The sequence below is a fragment of the Miniopterus natalensis genome, chromosome 9 (assembly GCF_054644295.1).
Source record: "Miniopterus natalensis isolate mMinNat1 chromosome 9, mMinNat1.hap1, whole genome shotgun sequence".
Taxonomy (NCBI): Eukaryota; Metazoa; Chordata; class Mammalia; order Chiroptera; family Miniopteridae; genus Miniopterus; species Miniopterus natalensis.
In genome coordinates this window covers 35,201,477-35,225,513 of record NC_142089.1, presented here as the reverse complement: position 1 = coordinate 35,225,513, position 24,037 = coordinate 35,201,477, and the positions used below count along the sequence as shown (strand labels likewise).

At 35.8% G+C, this 24,037-nt stretch overlaps 1 protein-coding gene across 1 annotated transcript in view; it reads left to right on the top strand.

The window, feature by feature from the left end:
• Positions 1–1,527: 1,527 nt before the first annotated feature.
• The window catches only part of MYSM1 (Myb like, SWIRM and MPN domains 1), a 34,142-nt gene continuing 11,632 nt past the window's right edge, over positions 1,528–24,037 (top strand). Inside the window, exons 1-12 of the mRNA XM_016212898.2 lie at positions 1,528–1,610; positions 5,332–5,407; positions 6,658–6,728; positions 8,640–8,717; positions 8,810–8,833; positions 9,910–9,988; positions 12,663–12,761; positions 13,187–13,959; positions 17,690–17,820; positions 18,925–19,028; positions 20,401–20,478; positions 23,067–23,155. Of these exons, the coding sequence (XP_016068384.2) occupies positions 1,528–1,610; positions 5,332–5,407; positions 6,658–6,728; positions 8,640–8,717; positions 8,810–8,833; positions 9,910–9,988; positions 12,663–12,761; positions 13,187–13,959; positions 17,690–17,820; positions 18,925–19,028; positions 20,401–20,478; positions 23,067–23,155 (1,685 nt within the window). The remainder of the gene's footprint in view (positions 1,611–5,331; positions 5,408–6,657; positions 6,729–8,639; positions 8,718–8,809; positions 8,834–9,909; positions 9,989–12,662; positions 12,762–13,186; positions 13,960–17,689; positions 17,821–18,924; positions 19,029–20,400; positions 20,479–23,066; positions 23,156–24,037) is intronic.

The window sequence follows — 24,037 nt, the reverse complement described above, 5'->3', positions numbered from 1 at the left end:
CTACAGATGCCTGGCACTGGGCCAGGAAGCCTCCAGTGTAGTGTTGCAAGAGTAATTGTTTACATAGTATTTTGTGTTATGATCTAGAAGGTATCTGATATCGTGTGTATCCATACAGTACTGCCAGGGTTCCCATCTCAGCCTGTTACATAAAGATCCATGAAAGGCATCTCTAGTCTATATTTTCTTTTGACTATATGGCCATGTACATCTTTTTAACCTTGCTTTAAACTAAATTCAACAAACATTTTAGAATACCTACTCTGTGCCAGGCATTTCAGTTACCATTGGGACTGGCCATTGGATAAGCCCTTTAACAACAGAAACAGCACCCCCGGGGTAGCCTAAGGATGGAACAACGTTCCGTTTCTGAGCGCTGGATCTCCCTTGTTACAAATCTCTCCCCACCTTCTGCCATCATATTCATAGCTAATCTTATGCCCTGAGCACAGACAAAAGTGCGATGGAACAAACTGAGAATAGTATGGGAAGTGTATTCATTCCATTAATTGATTCGTTTATCAGTTTAATATTTATTGAGTACCTACTATGTGCCAGGCACCATGCTGAATCTTAGTAGTGTAAAGACTAGCAGGTACAGCCTTTGTCCTTAAGTAATTCAGTCCTGAGGTGGAGGCAGACAAGTGAACAGACAGTTACAGTAATGTGAGTGAGAAATGCTAAAATAGAAGAATACACAAGGCCAATGTCTCATTTCTTGAGAGGACATAAATTCTTTGAGAGAAATGGTGTTTATCTTTCACAGTTCCTAACAACGTAATTTGTAGAAGGCGAACACTCCATAAAAGAGTCAAAAAACACACCCACCCTGGATTCTGATCCCAGCTTTTTCTGCGACCGGCTGTGTCTCCTCCGAGAGTGGCTTCAGCTTTCCCAGCCTCAGCGTCCCACCTGTGAAGTGCACCTGATACCAGTCCTCCCCACCTCACCCAGGTTACTGTTTAATTCATTGTAAAGACCTCTACAAAATAAAATAGGCAATCATGTTATACTCTTAAATGGTTTTTGAATTTTAAGATACAAGTTGTTCAGCACTTCACACAAGTGCTGAATGATCTTTCTCTAAATAAAATTAAGGAAGGAAAGAAGGGGGGTAGGGAGGACGAAAAGAAAAAAGACAAGACGAGGCAAGAAAAAAAAAGGAAAGGAAAAGAAAGAACAAACGAAAAGAGACACCAGCAGGGAAGGGTCCTTCACTAGCTGCCTTCACAGTTCAAAGCGAGTCTGGCTTGGCCTTTTTAGCACTTGAGAAAAATATTTACTATTATCTTCATTTTACAAATGAGGCACGTGAGGGGCCAAAGAATTTGTCCAAAAGCATAATCTCTTCAAAACCCAAGTCCCAACCACCGCCCAAGGTCGTTAAAGCCCAGCGCCCGGGCCGCTCACCTCCTCGCTCTGAAAGCCGGGGCTCGCGAGGGGCTGCCCGAGGCTTCAACCCCGCCCCGTGACGCGCAGGCCCCGCCCCCAGGCTGCCACCTCTCGCGGGATCTCGCGGGAGGACGGATGGGGTCAGGCCCTATCATGGCGGCGGAAGAGGCGGATGTGGATATCGAAGGGGACGTGGTGGCAGCTGCGGTACAGCCAGGGTGAGGCGGAAAGACCGGGTCTTGCAGGGACGCGGGGGGGCGCGGGTGCACGGAGAGTCCCCTTAAAAGGCTGCGGGTGTGTCAAGGGACAGGGAAGCGGAAGAACATCCTTTGGGAACGGGTGTCCTGGAAGCCGGAGAAGGGCCGCGCCCATCCCGCCAGCCGGCTGCTCCTGAGCCCAGCGGCGGGGTTTCCGGGGCTAGTGTGGGGCGGCTCGTTCACTTTTTACCAGGATGCTGTGGGGGCGCCGATTTCGCCTAACACGTTGCAATTGGATCCCTTCTTCCATTGCCTCCACCTCAGAATCTCGCCATAATCTGCCCTTTGCACCCGCGTGACAATAACTAGAACCAGCGCGGCCCCGGGACGGGACCTGAGCTCAGGGGTCCTTTTCCATTATTTGCAAGCCGTTTGACCTTGGGCGTGTCGTTTCATTCCTTCTGGCCACAGGTTTCCTCTTCCACCTGGGGATAGTTGTGAAAAACTTCCAGAGAGGCAGCTTGGCTTTTAGGAACAGGGTAGGACTTGAGTTGGACAGCTCTGGGTTCTCCTGCATTGCTGGCCCGTCCTGTTACTCGCAGTGTGACCTTGGGCCAGACATTTAACTTGTCTCATCCTCTGACAGCTCATGTGTAAGCTGACAGTCATGTGTACCGTATACGGCTATTGTGAGGAGCAAATGAAATAATTATGGGATGCATTTTTTTCATATGGTAGGTGTACCTTAATGTGTTCTTTACCATCCCGTAACCCTCAGGGATGGTATGGTGAGGACCTGGAGAAGAGTCACATTTGTTAAATACCGATTCCTGCATAACAGGCCAGTGTGGTTTTTAAACAGCAATGTCTGTCTGGCCTGAGAGATCTAGCCTTTTGACTCCTTGCTTTACGAGTAAGACATTGATACATGCCATTTTAAAACTGTGCTTCCAGAATCCCCTTTTAGTAATGGCAGACGCCTAGACTGATGAGGAATCAGGACTTCAGTTCCAAACTCAGCGAGCTATATTGCTTGTAACTATGAACAGCTTTATTAGAACTGTATTAGGTTGAACCATGTGAAATTTTCAATTTTAGACTACTTTTTACCTATAATGAGGCAATTTCATATGGTCCAACCTGATATGAGGGTCTCTGTAAATGGTGGAAAATACTAACCCTGTCCTTGAGTGACTAAGATAGAGGGTTTAAAGTGCTTGTGAACGCTAAGGCATTGTAAAAATGTGCGGAATAATTAAATTCATATATAGTCTTTTTCCCCAAAATCTTTAGGCAGAGCAGTCTAAAGCTAAACAAAATGAATAGGGAGCTTTTAATAACAATTATTTTTCACATTTGTGTAGGTCAAGTTAATCTTGACCAAGCACTTTTGCATGAATGATTTAATTTACTTTTCACAAGAAGTCTATGAGCCTGGTGGGTGTGGCTCAGTGGTTGAGCATTGACCTCTGAACCAAGCCATCACAGTTTTATTCCCAGTCAGGGTACATGCCTGGGTTGTGGGCTCGATCCCCACCCAGTAGGGGTCATGCAGGAGGCAGCCAATCGGTGACTCTCATCATTGATGTTTCTACCTTTCCCTCCCTCTTCCTTCCTCTCTCTGAAATCAATAAAATTAAATAAATAAATAAATAAGTCTGTGAGATAAGTGGGCTAGGATACTCATCTGCAGTCCCGAGAGAAATAAGTTGACCTTGGAAATACTGAAGACCATCTGAGAGTATTGGCTCTACCCCTTTTCCATAGGTTCTTCTTTATTTTTCTGATTGTATTTAATTTTTCTCCCTTCTCTCTTTATTTTTTCCTTTCTCTTCCTTCTTACTCTGTTTGAGCCTTAGGTCTACTGGTGGCACCTATGATCATCTTAAGTCTTATGCAGGAAGGATTGCAAATGTTACTAGTTCCTGGTGGTCAGAGCCATTGCCTTACCAATTCAGTACCATTATATTCTGAGGGTAGTGCCCCCTGATGTGATTTTTCAACTTTACGATGGTACAAAAGCAATATGTATTCAATAGAAATCGTAGTTCAATTTTTGAATTTTGATCATTTCCCAGGCTAGTGATATGGAGGTACAATACTCTTTTAAGATGCTGAGCAGTGGCAGCAAGCCACAACTCCTAGTCAGACACTGGATCACAAGGATAAACAAGATACAGTGAACTGTGTTGCCATTGTTTTTTGGATAATGTATTCTGAGCATGTTTAAGGTATGCTAGGCGAAGCTGTGATGTTTGTTAGGTTAGGTGTATTAAATGCATTTTTGACACATTTTCAACTCATGATGGGCTTATAGGGATAACTCCATTGTAAGTCAAGGAGCTTGCTAAGTGCTAGGTACCATAGTTAGAAGATGACATTGAAACTTTTTGATTTCCCTTCTACTTCTATCATTCCTTCCCATTCTTCCATGTATTCTGCTTCTCTCTTAAATCATAGTGTTCAAGTGGTTTTGTCATAAGACTTCTACTCAGTAACCACACAGTCCCCGGTGATCATCTCTCAAGACTTAAACTTCTGCCCGTTGGGTTGGACAATATGAAAGTTTGCCAATGTTTCACCATTTTTGACCTATAAAAATGGCAGTTTCATAAGTTCATCTAATAATACCTGTTGATGTTTCCCAAATTTGCTGCCAACCCAAATCTCTCCTGAGCTCCGTTTATCCAACTTTCTGAATTTCTTCGCATTTGGATATTCCACAAGCCTCTCAATCTCAGCTTGTAAACATTCCCCACCAAACCTGCCTCTCTGGGTGCCCTAGTTCAATAAATGGCACCATCCATCGAGTCACCCAAGGAAGAGACCTGTGTGCACCCTTTTCCTTACATCTTTCCTTCCACTTCTATCAATTATGAAGGGTCTGTTGATTCTGAGTATCCTCTCAAATGTATTCATTTCTTCCTATTCAGACTGCTTGTTCCCTAGGTCTAAGTTACTGTTGCCTTTTTCTAGTATTATATAATCACTTCCTCTTAACTGCTCCTTGTCTCTTTGGCTCCTTTTACTCTTTCCTGAAGTTAGAACATTCTTTCTTACATCCAGATCTGATCATGTTATTTTCTTCAGTCCCCAGTTCGCTTTATGATAGTCTTCATTTCTTAACTCCTAGAAACCTGTATGGTCCATGCCTCACCTACCTCGTCCATTCAGTCATTCAAGAAGTACTGATGGAGCACCTTTTTGCATACCAACCCCTGGGTATACATTAGTTACCAAAACTAAGTCCTTGCTATCATAGAACTAACATTAGATAAGACAGACGGTAAACTGGCTGTATATGTCAGATGGAGGTAAGTGGAAAAGATAAAGGAGGGAAGGTGGACGACTTATTAACCTATCCCTTGCAATTAACCAGGGAAAATTATAAGGTCTGAAACTACAGGACCTCAAAGGTTAGTGTGGATATAGTGTAAGAATTGGATTTGGAAAAGGGAAAGGCAACAGAATTGGCAACAAATTGAATGTGCATTGTGAGGAAATAAGGACAGGTGCAGATTTCTGGCTTGGGCCTCTAGGGGGATAGAGATGCCATAGACTGAGTTAGGTGATGATGGAAGAGTAGCAAATTTGAAAGGAAAGGTGAACTCAGGTTTAAAAATGTTAATTTGTGGTACCTATGGAGATTCAGCTAGGTGTCCAGGTATGTACACTGCTGTGTAAATTGTATATCTTAACTGGTATAATATCACTTTCATACCCATTTTCTTAATTATTACAGAAGTGATGAAAATACAGCATCTGTTTTACAAGATCACTATCTTGATTCATCATGGAGAACTGAGAATGGTCTTATTGTAAGTATTTTATGAAAATATCAAGTACATTAAGCTATTACTCATTTCTCAGAGTACCTTTTTTTGTTTGTTTTTTTGGTGCTAGTTCTCAGCAATCACAGAGGTACTATATTGAAACATTTTTTCTTACTGTAAAAATAGCAGAAACTTATTCTTATTTCTTTTGACTTTGAAAAATGGCCTTTTGAATAACAACTGTGATTCCAGCTGGATTTGCGTATAAATCCTTGCTCTACCACTTTCCAGATTTGTGAACCTCAGTTTGATCATCTGAAAAATGGGGATCATTGCAGGGTTCATTTCCTCATTTAACAGTTATTTATTGAGTACGTACTATGTGCCAGACACTAGGCCAGATTTGGGGGTTCCAACTATAATCAAGGCAGACATGGTACTGCTCTCAAGGGGCTTATAGTCTAAAGGATAGTCAGGTATTAAACAAGTACACAGACTAAATATAAGTCCTGAAGGACATTAGATGCTTACTGAGAGTAATAGGATGGGGAACCTACTTTAAGTTGTCAGTATGGGAAATTGAGGAGGTGACTTTTAAGTTGAAAAATAATAGAAAGAGGGAGGTAAATATGTGAAGAGTTGAGGAGAAACATTCTAGGCAGAAAGAATAGTAGCACAAAGGCTCTGGTTGGAAGCCAGTGTTTAGAATATGGTAAGGAGGTAGGGGTGACAGCTGTTACGAAGTTGGAAAGGCAGATGAGAGCTCTGTCGTATTTGTAGGAAGCACGAGTAGAATCAAGAGATCAGTTAGGACACATTTGAGTAATCTAAGCAAGATTTGGTGGTAGCTTGGCCTGAGGTTATGTCAGAATCAAAAGAAGTAGACAGATTTAATTATATTTTAGATGTAGAGCTTCTTGGTAGTTTGGATATGGGACTGAGAGAAAAAGAATCCAGGATGATTCTTGGGTTTCGAGCTGGAATAACGTGGTGATCTGTATGATAGGTATTATTTATCATGGATAGGAGCTTGAGCCTTAGAGTCTAGCAGACTGGTGTGTCAAGTCTCTGCTCTCCCACTTGAAATGCTTAGCAGTGCTAGGGATGCATCTGTGAAGTAGTAATGCCTATCTCATAGAGTTATCTTGGGAATCAAAGATATGTCTGTGCTCAGTAAATGATAGCTGTTATTCTTGGTAATCATATCATTATGTGTTTTCATTTAACAAAATATAGAAGATAATTTCAAAAAGTAGTAAATAAAAAGAAAAATATGTTCTTCTCTTTTTTAATAGCCCTGGACTCTGGATAGCACCATCAGTGAAGAGAACAGAGCTGTCATTGAGAAAATGTTGTTGGAAGAAGAGTATCCTTTAATGATTATGAGGGAAGATTTCAGGGTTAAAAACCTCTAAATGCAAAAATTACAGAAGAGACCACTATTAATTACTAGATGGATTGTATTTGGCCCCACACTGCTACTATATAATATGTTACCTACCTGTGCAAAAAGCTGCATTTTATTCCTTTGGTTCTGTTTCATTGCTAAGTCTGAAATACGATTCAATGTTTTTGAGTTTCTGTTGTCAACAAATTCTTTATACTGTCTGAATACTGATTCGGAATTATAGAATGTTTTAAGATAGCTAGAACCTTTAGTCTAAGATCATTTAATCCAGTTCTCCATTTTCAGTTATATAACGTGAAATCCAGAGATGTTGATTTGTCCAAGATTAGAACTAGAATATGTAAAAGTTTTTCTCACTTCTTACTCTACCATTTGTTATGTGAAAGGAATCTAAGTAAAAAGCACAAAACAAATACAAAAGGATAAAGTCGTCGTTCTCCCCCCCCCCCCCCCCCGAAATTGTGGATCCTTATCCGTGGTTCAGCCACTGGCTTCTTGTCCTTGTTTCTTTCATCTGTATGTGATGTTGGCAACTTAATGTCTTTGAGACTCGATTTTCTTATATGTAAAATGAGAGGATTGAATAAAATGATTTCTGATTTTATGATTTATAAAGAGTTTTAATAATAGTTTAATGAGTAGTGGTTTGTTTTTTCATTCTTTCATCTATTTTTCATGGATTTCTACTTCCTTTTAAGCATTAATTTTTTTATTCCTTTTATTACCAGTTATTGCTGCTATGTTGATTTCAGAATGTCTATGTACCTTTAATTTTCATAGGTTAACCTTTTTTAGGCTTTCTTATTCTTTCCCCAGACATTACAGTTATAACCTATATCATTGCTTCTAATAGAAAAATAGTGTGAGTCACATATATAGTTTAAAATTTTCTAGTAGCCTCATTTAAAACAGTTGAAATTAATTTTAATATTTTATTTAACCCAGTATATTTAAAATGTTATCTCAACATTTAATATAAAAACATTATTGAGACCTTTCACATTCATCGTTTCATACTCTGAAATTCATTGTATATTTTATACTTAAAATATACCTCAGTTCGTGCTAGCCACATTTCAAGTATTTAATAGTTAAACATGGCTATTGGCTAATGTATTGAACAGTGCAATTCTAGATTAATGAGTCCTTTAGTCACACAGTTCACTTCCAGATTTGGAAACAGAAATAATGAGAGTAAAAGCTATGTCAGCTCTTGATGGACAGGGATAATGTTTCCTTATATCTTTGTCCTCAGTACCTAATACCTAGCATAGTCCCTAACATACACTATAAATAGTCAGTAATTGTTAGTGAAGAATATTTTGATTAATCTGAGTTATTGCAGAGGCCAGTTGTAAGATGTTTGAGAAGGAGACTTTCTAGTAGATTTGACCTAATTGTTATTTTTATTAGGATAGAGAACACATCCCTGAGCTCTTCTCTGTTACCTTGAGAAATATGAAGACAATTGGTTTTCCTAAATTACGCTGGACAGCCAATCAGATTCATCTGTTACTTTCCCATATGTTTTAGGAAAAAAAGAATTAAGTAAAACATTGAGGATATTTTTTCTCTTAGCCACTTCTAAAAGGGAAGAGAAGAAAAACTAGCATTTATGTAACACATTTTATGTAGGCACTGTGTTGTGAGATTTAACATGTAATATTTAATCCATATAACAACCCTGTGAGGTGTAAATAATTTAACCAAATTTTTTTTTACAGAGCTGAAAAGGGTTTTGAAAGGAATTGGTTTAGCTAGGATTCTAGTGTGACTTTCATGAGTATATAATATGAGTGCCTACTTTTATAGAAGACACACAAAAATGATGACTTTGTTGGTTTTAAAGTTTCCTTAATAACTACACAGGTATTATTTATCTAAAAAATCACTTCCAGAAAAATTCTGGCTTGATCAAAAGGAAGATGATAAGAAATACATGAAGAGGTAAAAAATCAATTTATCATACTATTAAAAGTATGAACAGTATTTTTAGAAACTTCACATGCTTCCTTATTTTCTTTTTTCATGTGGTGCAGTCTGCAGAAAACAGCAAAAATCATGTATGTACTTATGTTTTATACTTTAAAACCTTTTTTATTAGTTAAAAATTATGGGGAAATTAAACAAAAATTATAGTTGGCCTGTGGGAAAGCTCTCTTGATCTTGAGTTATACAAAATTATAAAATCAAAATTTCTTGTACACATATTGGAATGCCCCAAGGTAACTGTTTGATGCCATTTTCTGGAATTTCTCTTTGGGTTCCATCAGATTATGGAAAAAATGGTTTCCTAGGGATTTGTGGGGATACTTTTAAAATCTGCTATTTAATATGTTAGGAATTGACTTCTATTGCCCTGTCAGTTAATTTTCAATCACTTCAAACCAAAATTTAATTTGAATTTGTAGCTTTCAAAAATTAAAGAAACTAGGTATTAATTGTTTTATTTAGTGTTTATAAACTTGCATGTTTATAGTCCCTTAAAGGGTAAGGCTTACAGATTTGCAACTGCCAAGAGTCTGAGCACTGAACAGACTTTGGCTTTAGCATTTTGCTGAATAAACAACAGAAAAAGAAGTTAATGAAAAGATTAATGATTTGCTTGAATTAAATTAGTGAGCCTCATCACTCTTTTATTTTAATTTCTTAAGATACTGCAATTTCAAAAGCAATAAACATAATACCATAGGGTTTTTGTTTGTTTTTTTACTTTTCTGGCTTGATATTTACATGGAAGATTCATAGAGATAATATTTCTAGAGTCAATTTAAACTTTTACATGCCTTTCAGGATTTGGAAATGTATTATTGTCTGCTGTTGTGTGTCCAGTATAAGGAACCCTATTTGTTTATTTTCACACTGACTTCCTTTGATGTCTTTTAGTGTTATCTTCACTCAGACCCAAGGATTATGTCTTTTGGGGCTCCTCTCATCCTGAGCTAGAGACGTATATGAGACAGGGTAAATCTGCCCCCTCACGTAGAGGCTGCAGCCTTCTTCTTTTCCTTTTTTTTAAAAAATTCCTAGACTCAGAGTATTGAATTTAGTTCATGGCTATCTATTAACCTTTAGCTGCATAAATATGGGATGTTCCATTTCAGAAATTTTTTTTGCAATTCCTTTTTTTCCCCCTCAGGGTACAATCTCCTACAAAACCAGCCAGTTTCTCAGTAAAGTGGACGATAGAAGAAAAAGAACTGTTTGAACAAGGGCTGGTAAATAGAGCAATTTTTGATTTATAGTAAAATAATTCTAGAAGCAAGTATTGATAGAATGATAAGGTTAAATTAATTTGTAGAGACCAGAAATTTCTTTTTAATTACAGTGATCATATCTATAGTTTTTCTATAGTTAGAGTGATGATGTTTATAGTGTAGTGCAAGAGAATTTAACTCATTTAGGTTGCTAAAATATTAAAATAGATTTGAATTAATTTTTGGATAGTTTTTACCTTTTTTTTATACTAATAAAATCCCAAATTGAGCTTTCTTTGTAAACTACCTGGCTTAAAAGGCAAAATTATTTAGTTATTTGATGTTTTCTCTTAGAAAAAAAATTTGTGTATATGGAACTGTCTGGGTTGAGTTCTTTTTTATTCAGGTATTTGACATTGTGCATATAATTTAAATACTTCAATGTAATTGAAGACAAAACATGTTTTTTTACATGAATGTTTCACTGACACCTATATAAATGTCTACAAGTTACATAATGGAAAAATATGCACACCATTTTAACTACTGGGGATAGGTTTTATTGTTTCCTTTAAAGTACATATTACCCAGTGTTACACTAAATTAATTTTGAAATTATATATTTATATGACATATGTAGAATATTTATATAATTACGTAGGATTCATGAATACTACTTGAAATATTATTGATAATGTTTCTGCAGATGATGGGAAATAAAATGTGCTTGTATTTTTATATTTAGTCATTACCATGACATTTATATATTCTGTGATGTTTTTATATAATCACCTAAACTGTCCTTGAGGGTTTTATCTCTTCCTGAGATTTTTCTCCTGTGCTGTTATGTTTTATATTTTGGTATTTCAGTCTGTTGCATGATTATCATTTACATAATCTAACTTTAACTAGCCATTTATTTAAGATTGCTGACAACTTTGGTGTTTTGCCCCTTATGGAAGACTGGGGCTGTGAATTTTTAGGTTATTGTTGACATTGGTAGTAGTTGTAAGAGCTACATCTGCATGGTTCAAAATTTGAAAGGTACCTAAAATTATAGGGTGTCAAGTCTAACTCTTGTCTCAGCCTTCAGTTCTTTATGTCTGAGGCAACCATTTTCATGTTTTTTGTGTATCCTTCCAGAGATACTTATTTCTGTATAAGCAAATGTGTATTTATTTATATACATATTTATTTATCTATTTAGATACATAAACATATTTTAAACTTAGAATATTTTCCCACAAAATAAATGGAGCTATTGGTTATATGTTAACTTTTTTGATCTTTTGATATAGTTTGCTTATAGACTGAATTTTCTCAGGTTTGAGAGAAGGGAATTGCGATACTGAATGATGAAGGAAGATTTCTCCTTTCCTTTCTTGGGCATAGGGCTCTCCCTTTGCTGTATTTTAAAACTGATGAATGTTTTCTTTGCTCCTGTTGTTAGTGTCCCCTCCCTAAGTTTCATAGTGCCCAAGCCCTTAGAGTTCCTACTGGTTATACTTTATCAGGATCTTTCCTGTCTCCAAAAGTGCTCCATGCTGCCAGGCTACCTATTTGACTTTATCCCACAATAAAGATAACGAATTCTTCAGTAAGTTGATCTCTGCTAGGTGTTTGTTAAGAGCAATATAAATAATTAATTTATACTTACTAGTAATTTACCCTGAAGTACTTTCAGTTTTAAGAAATTATCCATATATCAGATTTTCTAATGAATACCAGAAATAAGTGTATAAATTAAGGTTTATCATTTGGGTTGCGCCTTTGAAGATGACTTGCTACCATAAGTCATGACTGCCTGGCCTGTAAATCTGCCCTGAGGTCAACTTCCCTGAGTTGTGGTGTGGTTTTTTTGTTGGTTTGTTTTCCATAGCTTTAAGAATTCTAAAAAATTAGAATTGTTGAGCTACTTTGGGAAGTAGAGAGTATCTTGTGTTAGAGATATTATAAAGGAGGTTTATGTATGTATCAAATGATAGACTTGATACCTAAAAATCCCTTTTAGCTTTAAAATTATATTTATTCCTTTCTGTACTTCACAATACACCAGAGCTCCCTCAAGTTCTTAGTTTTTCTCCCCACAGCCTCAGTGTTAGCAAGTGGACAGCCTTCGACAGTAGAGAGGTGTAGGGAGGCGTTGGTTGCAGCTCTCTTCATTTGTGATTCACTCTTGTAAGTCAGTTCACCATGATACCTGTGTAGAGTTATAGTATCTGCTATGGGGCATATAATGGATATTGTAACACATGGAATCTGGGTAAAAAGGTGTTTTTAAATTAGTGTCAGAACATACTCAATTGATTGTATAAATGAAAATGCAACCTGCCTCCCTTTCAGATACTTTTTTAAAGTTACCTTAAGATTTGGAACATCATAATGTGCAATATGAATACATATGGTTAAGGATACGTAAAAGTGATGTATCTTTATTTAGATAGCTATGAAAAGAAAACTAATTTCTAAACCATTTTGGTCAGTTGTCATTAAGTCCAGATTCCAAAAGAAGAATGTGGGCCTTGATTTTAAGTCATAGCTATATATGAGGCTTTATTCTGTGCTTTAGAAAATAAATAAAGGTGGGCTGTTCTTTTAGTTTGCTTTTTTTTTTTATTTTTTATTGTTGCAGTCGCTTAGAATATTAACAAGTAAGTTCAACAGAAGCCATTTCTTTTCCATTTTGATAATATAGGCTAAATTTGGCCGAAGGTGGACCAAAATCGCAAAGCTAATTGGAAGTCGAACTATTTTACAAGTGAAGAGCTATGCGAGACAGTACTTTAAAAATAAGGTAAGCCGAATATAACTATCCTAGTCAATAATATTTTAAGTAAATAAAATGAGTAAGAAAAAGTAGTTTTTAATTCAGGCATTAAAGTCTTAATGTTCCAAATTTTTATAGTGGAAGTATTTTATACCCATAAAGTACTCTACAGATATTTATCTTTAAAAATCTCAAAGCATATCTTCTGTGTTATGATTGTCCCTGTTTAAATAAGTGTTATTATTATTCTACTTAATTTCATATAGTTAAATAGAACAAAATATTAATTGTTCATTTAAAATGTAGTAAACACTTTAAAGGAAAGCACTATAAAGGTACAATATACCAATGATGTATTCAGTTTAATAACATTGTACTTATCCTGTTTTTTGTGCCAATGGTTAAGTTTTAAAATCATAATGTTATGAGGGTTTTATCTTGATTTTAATAAGGTAAAATTAGATGGTCCAGAAAAGGAAACACCGAATCAGAAGAGCAGCAGTGATCTTCAGATTAAAAGTGAAGACAAAAGCACAAAGGCATCGACACCATCAAGTTTACGGGGACGTGCTGATCCCAACTTGAATGCTGTAAAAATTGAAAAGTTATCTGACGATGAAGAAGTAGACATCACAGATGAAGCAGATGAGTTGACTTCTCAAGCACCCCTGGATAATTCTAGCAGTGATCTTTTATTAGACATCCCTAATAGTAAAAGCCATGAAACCTACCAAGGAGAATTTATTACTTCTGACAGCCAGGAGGATCCCATTTCTAAATCTCCCAAGGAATATCTTCAGAATTCAAAGCAAGGTGAGATGGAAACACTTTCAAGCTCAGGAATTAAATTTTGGACTGAAAAACAGAGCACCAGTGAGAAAAAGTCAGTTGAATTAAATGATCAGAAATGTAATAAACTGATGAAAAACTGTGATAAGCATGATGGAAATGGAATAGTAGATGATTCCAGGCTGTTGCCATCTCCGGAGCCTTATGAAGTTCAGAAAGATTTGAATGATCATGAAATGCGTTTTCATTCTTCCTGCCAAATGGAGGAGGAGCACCATGAGGAAGAAGAGCTTAAGCCACCAGAACAAGAAGTAGAAATAGATAGAAATATTATTCAAGAAGAAGAAAAACAAGCAATTCCTGAGTTTTTTGAGGGGCGCCAAGCTAAAACACCAGAACGCTATTTAAAAATTAGGAATTACATATTGGATCAGTGGTAAGCAAGAATTATAGATGCTGTTTTAAAACTTACGATACCCTAGAGTGTTTTAATTAGGCTTATGCAGAATTTAGTATTTTACAATGCTAATGATCCAGAGAGCTTTAACATAATATATTTCAGTAGGCAAGACTTAAAATTTCTCGTAGTGAAACTCTTTTTGGAAGGTTTGGTAAACATTGTCATCTATAGCTATCTTATCCATCTCTGTTCGTTAAGAGTATTTGGGCCTGGAAATAAAAAGGGATGGATGATTGCCTTAAGAAGCACTTTCTTAGGACAATGTTAGGAAGATACAGAAAAGGGGAATAACATCTTTCCTAGCTTATCCTGTACTTTGAAATACAAAGAAAGAAAACTGTCACAGAAGGATAGTGTCATTAAATGTGGCTAGATTGCAGAAACCATTTTCCTGAGTAGCTGCTTTAAATGCTTACAACTTTGAACCTGTGGCATAATCTGTTCATTCCTTCATCCAGCTTCTTCAGGAAACGGGAATTTTTGATATATGAATTACCCTCTAAATTGTTGGTACCTTTTACTTAAATTATTTAGTGAGGGATAGGGAGCATAACAAAAAACTTCCCACCTTATTAGCCTAAGTACCCTGCAAATAATTTGAATTTTTCATAATAATTTAAGGCTTCATTAAACATTCATAATTGTTGTTACTGCTTCAGGATTGTGTAGGGCCACCTTTACAGAGGGCTTCTGCTATAACCTAGGAAGGTTACCAAAGGAAAATAGGGTTTTTAAAATCAGTAACCTTCATTTTGCCCACACAGTATTAAGTGATTTTGCTTTTAAGGATAGCCATATTCTAAAAGAAAGATTTTTGTTCTTGTTCTTGCAGACAGTTGAGATTGTTACAAGTTCTGGGTAAGGGTAGTATCAAAGTGAAGAATACTTATAAAGAACAACTGACATTGGCATAGTACTTTACGGAAAGCTTTTCTGTGTCTAACTTCTCAACAATCCTATAAAATAGGAGGTGGTATTTTCTCTATCTGATAAAATGATTCTGAGGTCAGGAGAGGTTTAGGGACCTGCCTTTGATTATATAACCAGTTACTTACAGACTTCAGTGCAAGTCTTGACTCTATAAATCACTTTTTCCCTTATTCCATATTGCCTAATTCACACTGTTAAAAAAGATAAATTGGATCTCTATTGCTATCTAATTTTGATTTAATAATAAGAGGATAAATGGCCAAAATTGAATGATTTCAAAATAACTCCAAAACGCCTATATGAATCAACAGTGAGTACTTACTGTTACTTTAATCAAATTTCATTTGTTACTTTGAATTTTGGAATCTGTGAGGCAGAATAATTTATATAGATAGTATAAATTGTATAGCAGTAGTTTCCTAATGTTATTTGCCTTGGTTCATGAAACCAGTTAATAAGTGTTGCTGTTTCAGTAGGTGAGAAAGCAAAAAGAAATGTTTGAACGGGAACTCAGATGTTCTCTTTGGAAAGAGAAGAGAGAGTGGTTAGGGACTGGATATGGTGTTAAAAAAATAGAAGGAAAAGTTAATGTTTTAAAAATAAAGAGAGGCCTGCTATATTTGTTTGTAGCTAAAAGATCCTTTTCATAAAAGCACATACAATCGACTTCCTGTTTAGGGAAATTTAGTAAAAATAGTAACCAATATCATTATTGAATGCCTACCAAATGCCATGCATTGTGTTTAAATCATCTCCAATCCTTTTGACAACCTGTCCTCATTTTACAGATGAGAACAATGAGTTTCAGAGGGTAAAAGGAACTTGTTGCAGGTCACTCTAGGTGAAGGTGATTTCCAGGGTTTGTAGTTTTGACTCCTTTTCACCCTTCCAGCTCAGGGCCTTGACCTAGACTTTTCATTCTGTCTTGGATGCTTCACCTCCAGAACTTGATGAATTTTGCTTCTTTATCTCATTCAGGTCTGATCAAGGGAAATTAGAAGCCTTCTCTTACCACCCTATCTAAAATAACTCTCATATATCATTTCTCTCATTCTCTTACCCTGTTTTTAAATTTACCATCATAGAACTTATTACTACTGAAAATATTATATTTTTGTGTGTGTCTTGTTTCCCTCCCCACCCCCCCAGTGATAATGTTGGTCTCCACACAAGGACAGATTTTTTTGTCTTATTTGTTCATTGTTAAATCCCTAATGCTTAGAACAATACTTGGAATACAGAAGCCTCTCTCTTTGTTAGGGAGAAAAGATTGAATGAATGAGTCATCATTATATCATGAACAGATATTTTGAGAGGCTTTATCCTTTGTTCAGCACTGTACTAAATTACTAAGTTCTGCTTAAAGCCTTGTGATTTGGTTAATTGTTAATTACATCAATTCAGTTTTTAGACTTATACAGTTTTTTAGTAGCCAGTTACACCATGCTCATTTATGCTTTCTTGCCTTCATTTGTGTAGTTTCTTTTCTTTCTAAACATTTGAAATCTCAGCTTTTCAATGGAACTTTTGAAACCCTCCTGCATCACAAATTACTTTTTACCTTCCCTGAAATTCTATAGAATTTATGATTTCAAATTTGGTTTTTCCTTAAAGAGCCTTCCCTGAATACCCTCTCTAAAATAGTCTATGCATATTTGTCTCACTGTATCATTTTTTCTTCCTAGCATTTACTGCCGCCTGACAATACAATAGATACTATTTACTAATTTATTGACTGTCTTCCCCATTAGAATGTAAGGTCAGGAACTTTATTTTATTCATTTCTGTGTCCTTTGTACCTAGAACAGTGCCTGATTCAGAGTATACAAAATAAATATTTGTAGGATAAAATAAAGATTGAATATGAAATACCTATGTTATATAATTTATTTGACTACTTGATTTATAACGTCTGTTTGCATCCTGACTGTCACTTCCTTAAGTAAGTGCTTTAATTTCTGTGACCTTTTTGCTTCTCATCTCTAAAATGAGAATAATAAAATCTCTTGTAGAGTTGTTGGTGAGAATTAAGGGTGTGTAACTCTTGGGTACACCATCTGGCATAAGCACTCAGTAATTGTTTGCTACTTTTATTTTCTATTACTCTTATACTTATTTTGTACCATCTACCGTGGTACATTAAATATATTAAATAAATACGTGTTTTATTGTATAAACCTCATTTTTTTCATAGTCTTTGTGCATTTCTTGATCCCTTTAGGATCCCCTATAATATCTGTTTGTGTTTTCCACTGAGAATAAGCACTTAATATTTATTGGCATAATGATTAAAAACTATTCTAAAACTTTTAAGTATTTGTAAGGTAGTTTATAATGAATAGATACTGCCCAACAAAGTAAAAGTAGATGAACTTAGTGATATATTAAAAATTCAAGAAGTCTAATACTGCATACTTTTAATACATTATCGAAGTGCCCTTTTTAGTCAGAGATTCAGACTTGAATTTGGATCTGTAGAAATAAGCTTCTAACTTAAAATTCCTGGGATAACTGGAATCTATTGAATTTAATATTGGGAAAGAAATGATATTTGTAAAAATCACACTATACTTGTAAGTTATTATATCACTTAAAGATATTTTATTTCAGAAAAAAGTACACTTGGGTGTTATGTATTAATGTTGTATTTACTACACATTTACATATTGAGAGGGGGTAAATTTTTAAGATATTTCAGCTATTAAAAGTTTTCCCCAGAAATCTTTTTTCATGTTTTTATTTATCCAAAATAATTGTACTTCCATCTCTTAATTAGGGAGATATGCAAACCGAAATACTTAAATAAGACCTCAGTACGTCCTGGCCTGAAGAACTGTGGGGATGTTAATTGTATTGGACGGATTCATACATACCTCGAATTGATAGGAGCAATCAATTTTGGATGTGGTAAAAATAAAAACCCAACAACATCTTTTACTTGACATTTTTATCCTTACGGCACCCATTAATTTCTTTGATGGGTAGAATTCAGGTAGATTTAGGTATATATATATAACATTCTGTAACATTTTGGAATAAATGTATTGAGATTTTGCTGTAAAACAGATTTATGTTGATTAAACTATATTTCCCTTTGACCTACAGTGAAAATTGGTGGTGCTATTTTTAAAGGAAATACATGCAGTCTAAGTAGTAGAAATAATTTAAGAATGCAGTTCTTTGTCAAGTAAAAGTAAAATTATTTTATGAAAAGTCTAATAATAGCCCATTTAATTTGCAAATGTTGTATTCATGCAAGAAATACTGTCTAGCAGTGTTTAAATAAAGGAAATAATTTATGAGCCTCTACGCTTAAATGGAATAAAAGTGCCAAAATATTTTTCATGGAAGAGTTTTTTCACCCTACTTTTTCTCAAATATAAAAGTTTATGAGTATGTATTTTTTAAAATGTATTTTACCCTTTTATTAACATGACACAAAGTTTTTGAAGAAAGATAATGCCATAGTTGCAAAGTGATAAGGTAATTAGAACCTTGCAACCCATGGCATGAGAAGAGTATTCTGTAGTCTGTGTCTGTGAAAAGACAGCTAACCAGAAAACTTCCTGTCAGAGGTGATTTTATTTTATATAGAGGTAGATAGAATTTACAGTCTGCCCTGAGGTCTTTGTTTTAGTGTCTTTCTTTGCCCAAAGCACGCTTTTCAGGAAAACTTAGCTTCCTCAGCCACTAAAAGAAAAATGAAGTCATGTTTTCTATATTAGACTTCCAAAGTTAGCAAAGTAGACTTAATAAAAAATTAAACAAATTACCCGTTTCCTAAGTATCACACTTTATTGAGATTTCCTTATGAATAAACAATAGCACTGCTTTCTTGTGAGAACTAAGTGGCACATAAAATATGTGATTGTGGAATAGGATAGAAAAATAGAAGCTGTGGAATAAAGAAACTTAGAAATTGGCTTATATAGTCAGTGTAGATGTGTCTTCCTTTTTAACAAATGAATTCTTAAAAAAATAGATTGTTTTGTTTTTCCTGAATTCCAATAGAACAGGCTGTATATAACAGGCCACAACCAGTTGATAAAATACGGATCAGAGACAGAAAAGATACAGCAGAAGCATACCAACTTGCCCAGCGTCTGCAGTCCATGGTAAGCAGTTGCCTCTCTCACTAAATGATCTCTCCAAATTGCTCCTTAACCCATAAAGTAAGGTATGTCTACTTTTCTTCAACTGTTTGACAAGTGGCCATTTAATGTAAGAACATATTTTCTCTTGTATTTTACCTTGCCATTCACTTTTCTGGTTTCCATTCAATTTCACATAGGTTTATAAGGCAAAAACAAACAGATAAAATCCTCAAATTTCACTGGCAACCTTTACACAGAAGTATAATGTTTTGCTAAAATGACTTTAAACTGCTTGGTTTTGGTTTCTAAATCTAACTTTTTTTTTAACTGTACAGTTAAGCTCTTTTTTCTCTTTTAGTTATTTTTGTTTGTTTAAAATTTTTATCATAAGATTCAGCTTTTTGGAATAGCTATCCAAAATGTTTTAGCCTTTATTTTTTTAATTCTTGAGGTTAGTGAGTTTTACAGTAGTTTAAGATTCATGAATCTTATTTCAAAAATAAGTGATCCAGCAAGTCTCCTATGAGGCAGAGTCATGCTGTGAACCAATAAAATAGGTTAAATTGATAATAGGTGAGATAAAAAAATATAGATGATAAAATGGGTATCTTTCTCAGAGTATCTGGACTGTAAACCAGTACTACCTAAATTTTCTTTAAGAAAGGATGTTTTCAAATATAGTTGCTGGACATGTTGCTAGTCAGACAGTGACCTCTGTCAGCTAGTCCATTTAAAGACTTTAGTATTGAGGTTTGCAAAACTGGATAGTAGTAATCCAGTTATCCAATTTTGTAATTTTTTACTATTTGTATTAACTAAGCAATATTTTCCTTTCTGAGGCTGAAATATAATTATTTTGCTTCTACTTTTAAATATTCTCCCTCTTGTGGTGTGTTCTTAAAAAAATTTTTTTTAATGTTTTTATTGATTTTTGAGAGAGAGAGAGAGAGAAACATCGATGTGAGAGAAGAACATTGATCAGTTGCCTCCCAGGTTGCGAACTCAAAACCTGGGTATATGCCCTGACCAGGAATCAAACTGGCAACTTTTCAGTGCATGGATTGACATTCGCTCAAGCAGCTGAGCCACACTGGCCAGGGCAGTCTTAAAAATATTTTTTGTTTGAGTGTTTTAGCTCCCAAATGGTGAAAGAAAGTGAAAATTAAAGAAGAAATGCAAGTAGAATACAGAAAATAATCAGTTTTATTTCTAAGCAGAGTGCTAACTATTAAAGATTAATAAAACAAACTTTAGTCAGGCATTGCTGATCAGGGATTACAATATATTAATGGAGAAATTGTTTTTTAGAAAATTATTTTGATTTTGTTATGAATGTGCTGTAATTTCTCTAAGTTAATCTTGGTAATGTATGATTTTTTAAATCTCATCACAGCGCACAAGGAGGCGTAGGGTCCGAGACCCGTGGGGAAATTGGTGTGATGCAAAAGACTTAGAAGGACAAACATTTGAGGTAACTTTGACGTTTTCAAATGGCTCATTAGTGAAAGTTGTTTTGTCAGTACTTATTTGTATATCTTAATGTCACAGATATTACACTTTTTGAAATATGTATACATATATATGTCTCATTTCTATGTTAATTGTTTTGTCTAGAAGTCACTAATTAATAGCAAAGTAGAAGGTGTTGATGGTGCAGTTAACTAGGAGTTTGACTCATTTTCAGAACTTTGATTATCTTTTTCTACATTTGCTCTCTAGCTCAAGAATATCTTCCAGGGGCCAGGAAGTTGGTATGCCCAGTTCATTTCAGTAATCATTGTTGAATGACATTCTCATACACCAATTAAAATATGTCCCGAGCATTAGACATAATACAAATATTAAAGTATTATTTCTACTAATAAAAACTATGTTTCTAAAGAGAAAATAGGCAATGAATGTGTGTATGTATATACCCACAAGCATTCTACATATATAATTTGATTATGAACAACCAGTGCAGTAGAATGGTGTGAGAGCAAGGAAGCATCCCTGAAAGGAGCCACTCACACACATTTGTGTCTTTCCATATGCCAGGTTTATTAGGGGACACCTCCTCCACAGAGAGGGAGAGCTTATGCTATAAAAGCAAGCAGAGTGAGAGCCAGTCTCAAAGTCCTAGTCACTGGAGGTGGGTGTCAGCTTTAAGCCAGGAAGCTACAGTGGTGGCACACATCTGGAGAAGTGGAAATCCAGCAGGGCTCTGAGGGTGACCTGTGGTACAGCTAAGCTCAAGTGTTGGCTGGTCAGAGCTTTGAGTTCTTACCCACCAGGGTGGAGATCCCCCTCTCTTAAAAGTGTCTGGATGGAGTCCTTATCCAGGTATTCAGACTTGTGGTTTTGGTCATTCCAGGCCCCTCCTAAAGACATTACCGTTACATCCCATTACCTCAGCCTTGACATAGCACTTGACATCACTGTCATGGCTGATAGTGACTCCATATTGGATTGTCAGAGGTATCCAAAAATTCCCCTCTGCTCATGCTCTATACAAATGGAAAATATGAAAGTGGATAATACCTCCCTCAAAGGATTGTTTTGAGAATTCAGTGAAATAAATAAGATGTACGAAGGTCTTAGTAGCAGGTACTCAGTAAGCCTTGCATGTATCATGTACTTGATAAAAGTTCTCTTTTTTTTTTTTTACCCACTCCCCTTAATCTCACACCTGAGAACTATTCTAGGCATAACAGTTGGTAATATGTGGTTCCATCGCTTCTTGGCCTTTTGGCTAAGATCAAGTATAGTAATACATGGTTCCTACCTGGAAGTAACTTAGATTTCTAGGAGGAAAGATAAAACCCGTGGTAAGTTACATAACACTGGTCCCAAGAAGTATAAGGTCCTCCCAAAGGATGTGATTGGGGAAGGTTTCACAGAGGATGTGATGTTTCATCTGTGGCAGGAAGATGAGCTGGAGAATCTCAAAATGTAGATGATGGTGTTTCAGGGTAGAGGAGCAGTATAAACAAAGGTATAGACATGGAAAAACACATAGCTCATTGGGGCTAGAGTGTAAGATTGGTAGCAGAAATGGGATGAAACATTTATATTTACATAGGACTTACTATGTATCAGCTACTATTGTCAGTATTTTACAATCATTAACTCATTTAATCTTCACAATAACATCATGACATTGTTATTACTTCTATATTCCCATTTTAAATATGAGGAAACTAAAACAAAGAAAGCTTTAGTAACTTTTCTGGGGTCACCCAGCTAGTAAGCAGCAGAGCCAGGCATTTTACCTCCGGAATCTGCTCTTTATCATGACCACTGGAATGTCTCTCAGTTGTGAAAGAAAACTCAATACAGTAGGACTTGCTGACTAGAAATGGGAAATAAGAACAAGGAAGGGCCCAGCCAGGCATGGCTCAGCAGTTGAGCATCGACCTAGGATCCAGGCCATCAGGGTTCGATTCCCGGTCAGCCTGGGTTGCGGGCTGCAGCCGATCAATGACTCTCTCATCATTGATGTTTCTCTCTCTCTCTCTCCCCCTCCTTTCCTCTCTGAAATCAATAAAGATATATTAAAAAAAAAAAAAAAAAAAAAAAAAAAGAAGGATTCAGGTGATCCTGAGGTTTTTAACCAGGGTCCCATTAATTGAAATGAGGAAGTTAAGAGAATGAGTCAATTTGAAGTTTGGTAGGGCTGTATATTTTGGAACAATTTTTTATTTTTATTTATTTTTAATATATATTTATTGATTTCAGAGAGAGGAAGGGAGAGGGAGAGAGTTGAAACATCAATGATGAGAGAGTCGTCATTGATCAGCTGTGAGCCTGCAACCCGGGCATGTTCCCTGACCGGGAATCGAACCATGATCTCCTGATCCTAGGCCCACGCTCAACCCCTGAGCCACGCCCGGCGGGGCTGGAACAATTTTTTTTTCAACACATTATTCAGCATTTCTGTTTGTTAGTAGCAAGAAGGAGACATATCTATGAACCTTGTCTTACTCTCACATGCCCTTAAATATGGTTTTAAAGGAGTATTTTTATTCTACCTATCAGTGGTTGATGGACTCCTTGATCAAGTGGTGTTTTATATTTTAGCATCTCTCTGCTGAGGAACTGGCAAGAAGAAGAGAAGAGGAAAAATGCAAACCTATTAAATCTTCAAAAGTGCAAAGACCAGCAAAAAGGTATAGTTAACATTATATAAATGTGATCCTTTAACTTATCACAAATGATTAGAAAATGTGTGGAAAAATACTCAAAATAGCTGCATTATATTGTTCACATTAAGTCAAAAAATACAGGTAAAACTTTTGAAATTTTTTACTTCACTGATTATCATTTTGGGAGACCTTGAGCACAAGTTTTAAATTTGTTTGGGTTCAGTGAATATAGGATCTAACCTATGTTGTAAAGGGGCCTTGTTGACGTGGTCATTTAACTGAGACATTATGAACAGGTAACCTCATGAAATGACTGGTTCTGTCTTTAGGTCGTGCTGATGGTTAGCAAAGTGTTTTTTGTTCGTTTATAATCTAAAAATGAAATTTAGATCTACTTATCACAGTTTATATTTTCATGAACCCTTTATTCTTAGTCAACTCTTCACTTGCTGAAGGCTTACTAATCAGCTATTGAAAATTTTTTTCTAGAATTTTTTTAATACTCAACATCTGATTCCTCTGTTTCTAAAATCTGCTTATTTTGTGTTTTGAAACAAGACCAATAATTGCCAGCTCTGAGGCTTCCAGTAATTTTCCCATTCTCTGCAGCTCCTCAAAAACAGGGACAGTGGTTTCACATGGTTCTTCTGTGCTCTGGGATGCGTATGTGCTCTTGCTGTTTTCTCATCTATCTTGGCCTTTAGTTTCTTTTTATTCATGTTGACAAGCACTTTCTACTTTGAAAATCTTTCTTCTTTATTCAGCAAATTTTTTTGAATGCCTAAAATATGTCAGGCACTGTTCGAGGCCCTTGGAATACAGCATTCAGTAAACAAGGTAGTATATGTGTTCTCCTGGAGCTAATAGTCTCAGGTAGAATAGACTCAACTAAATAATTCTGCTCTT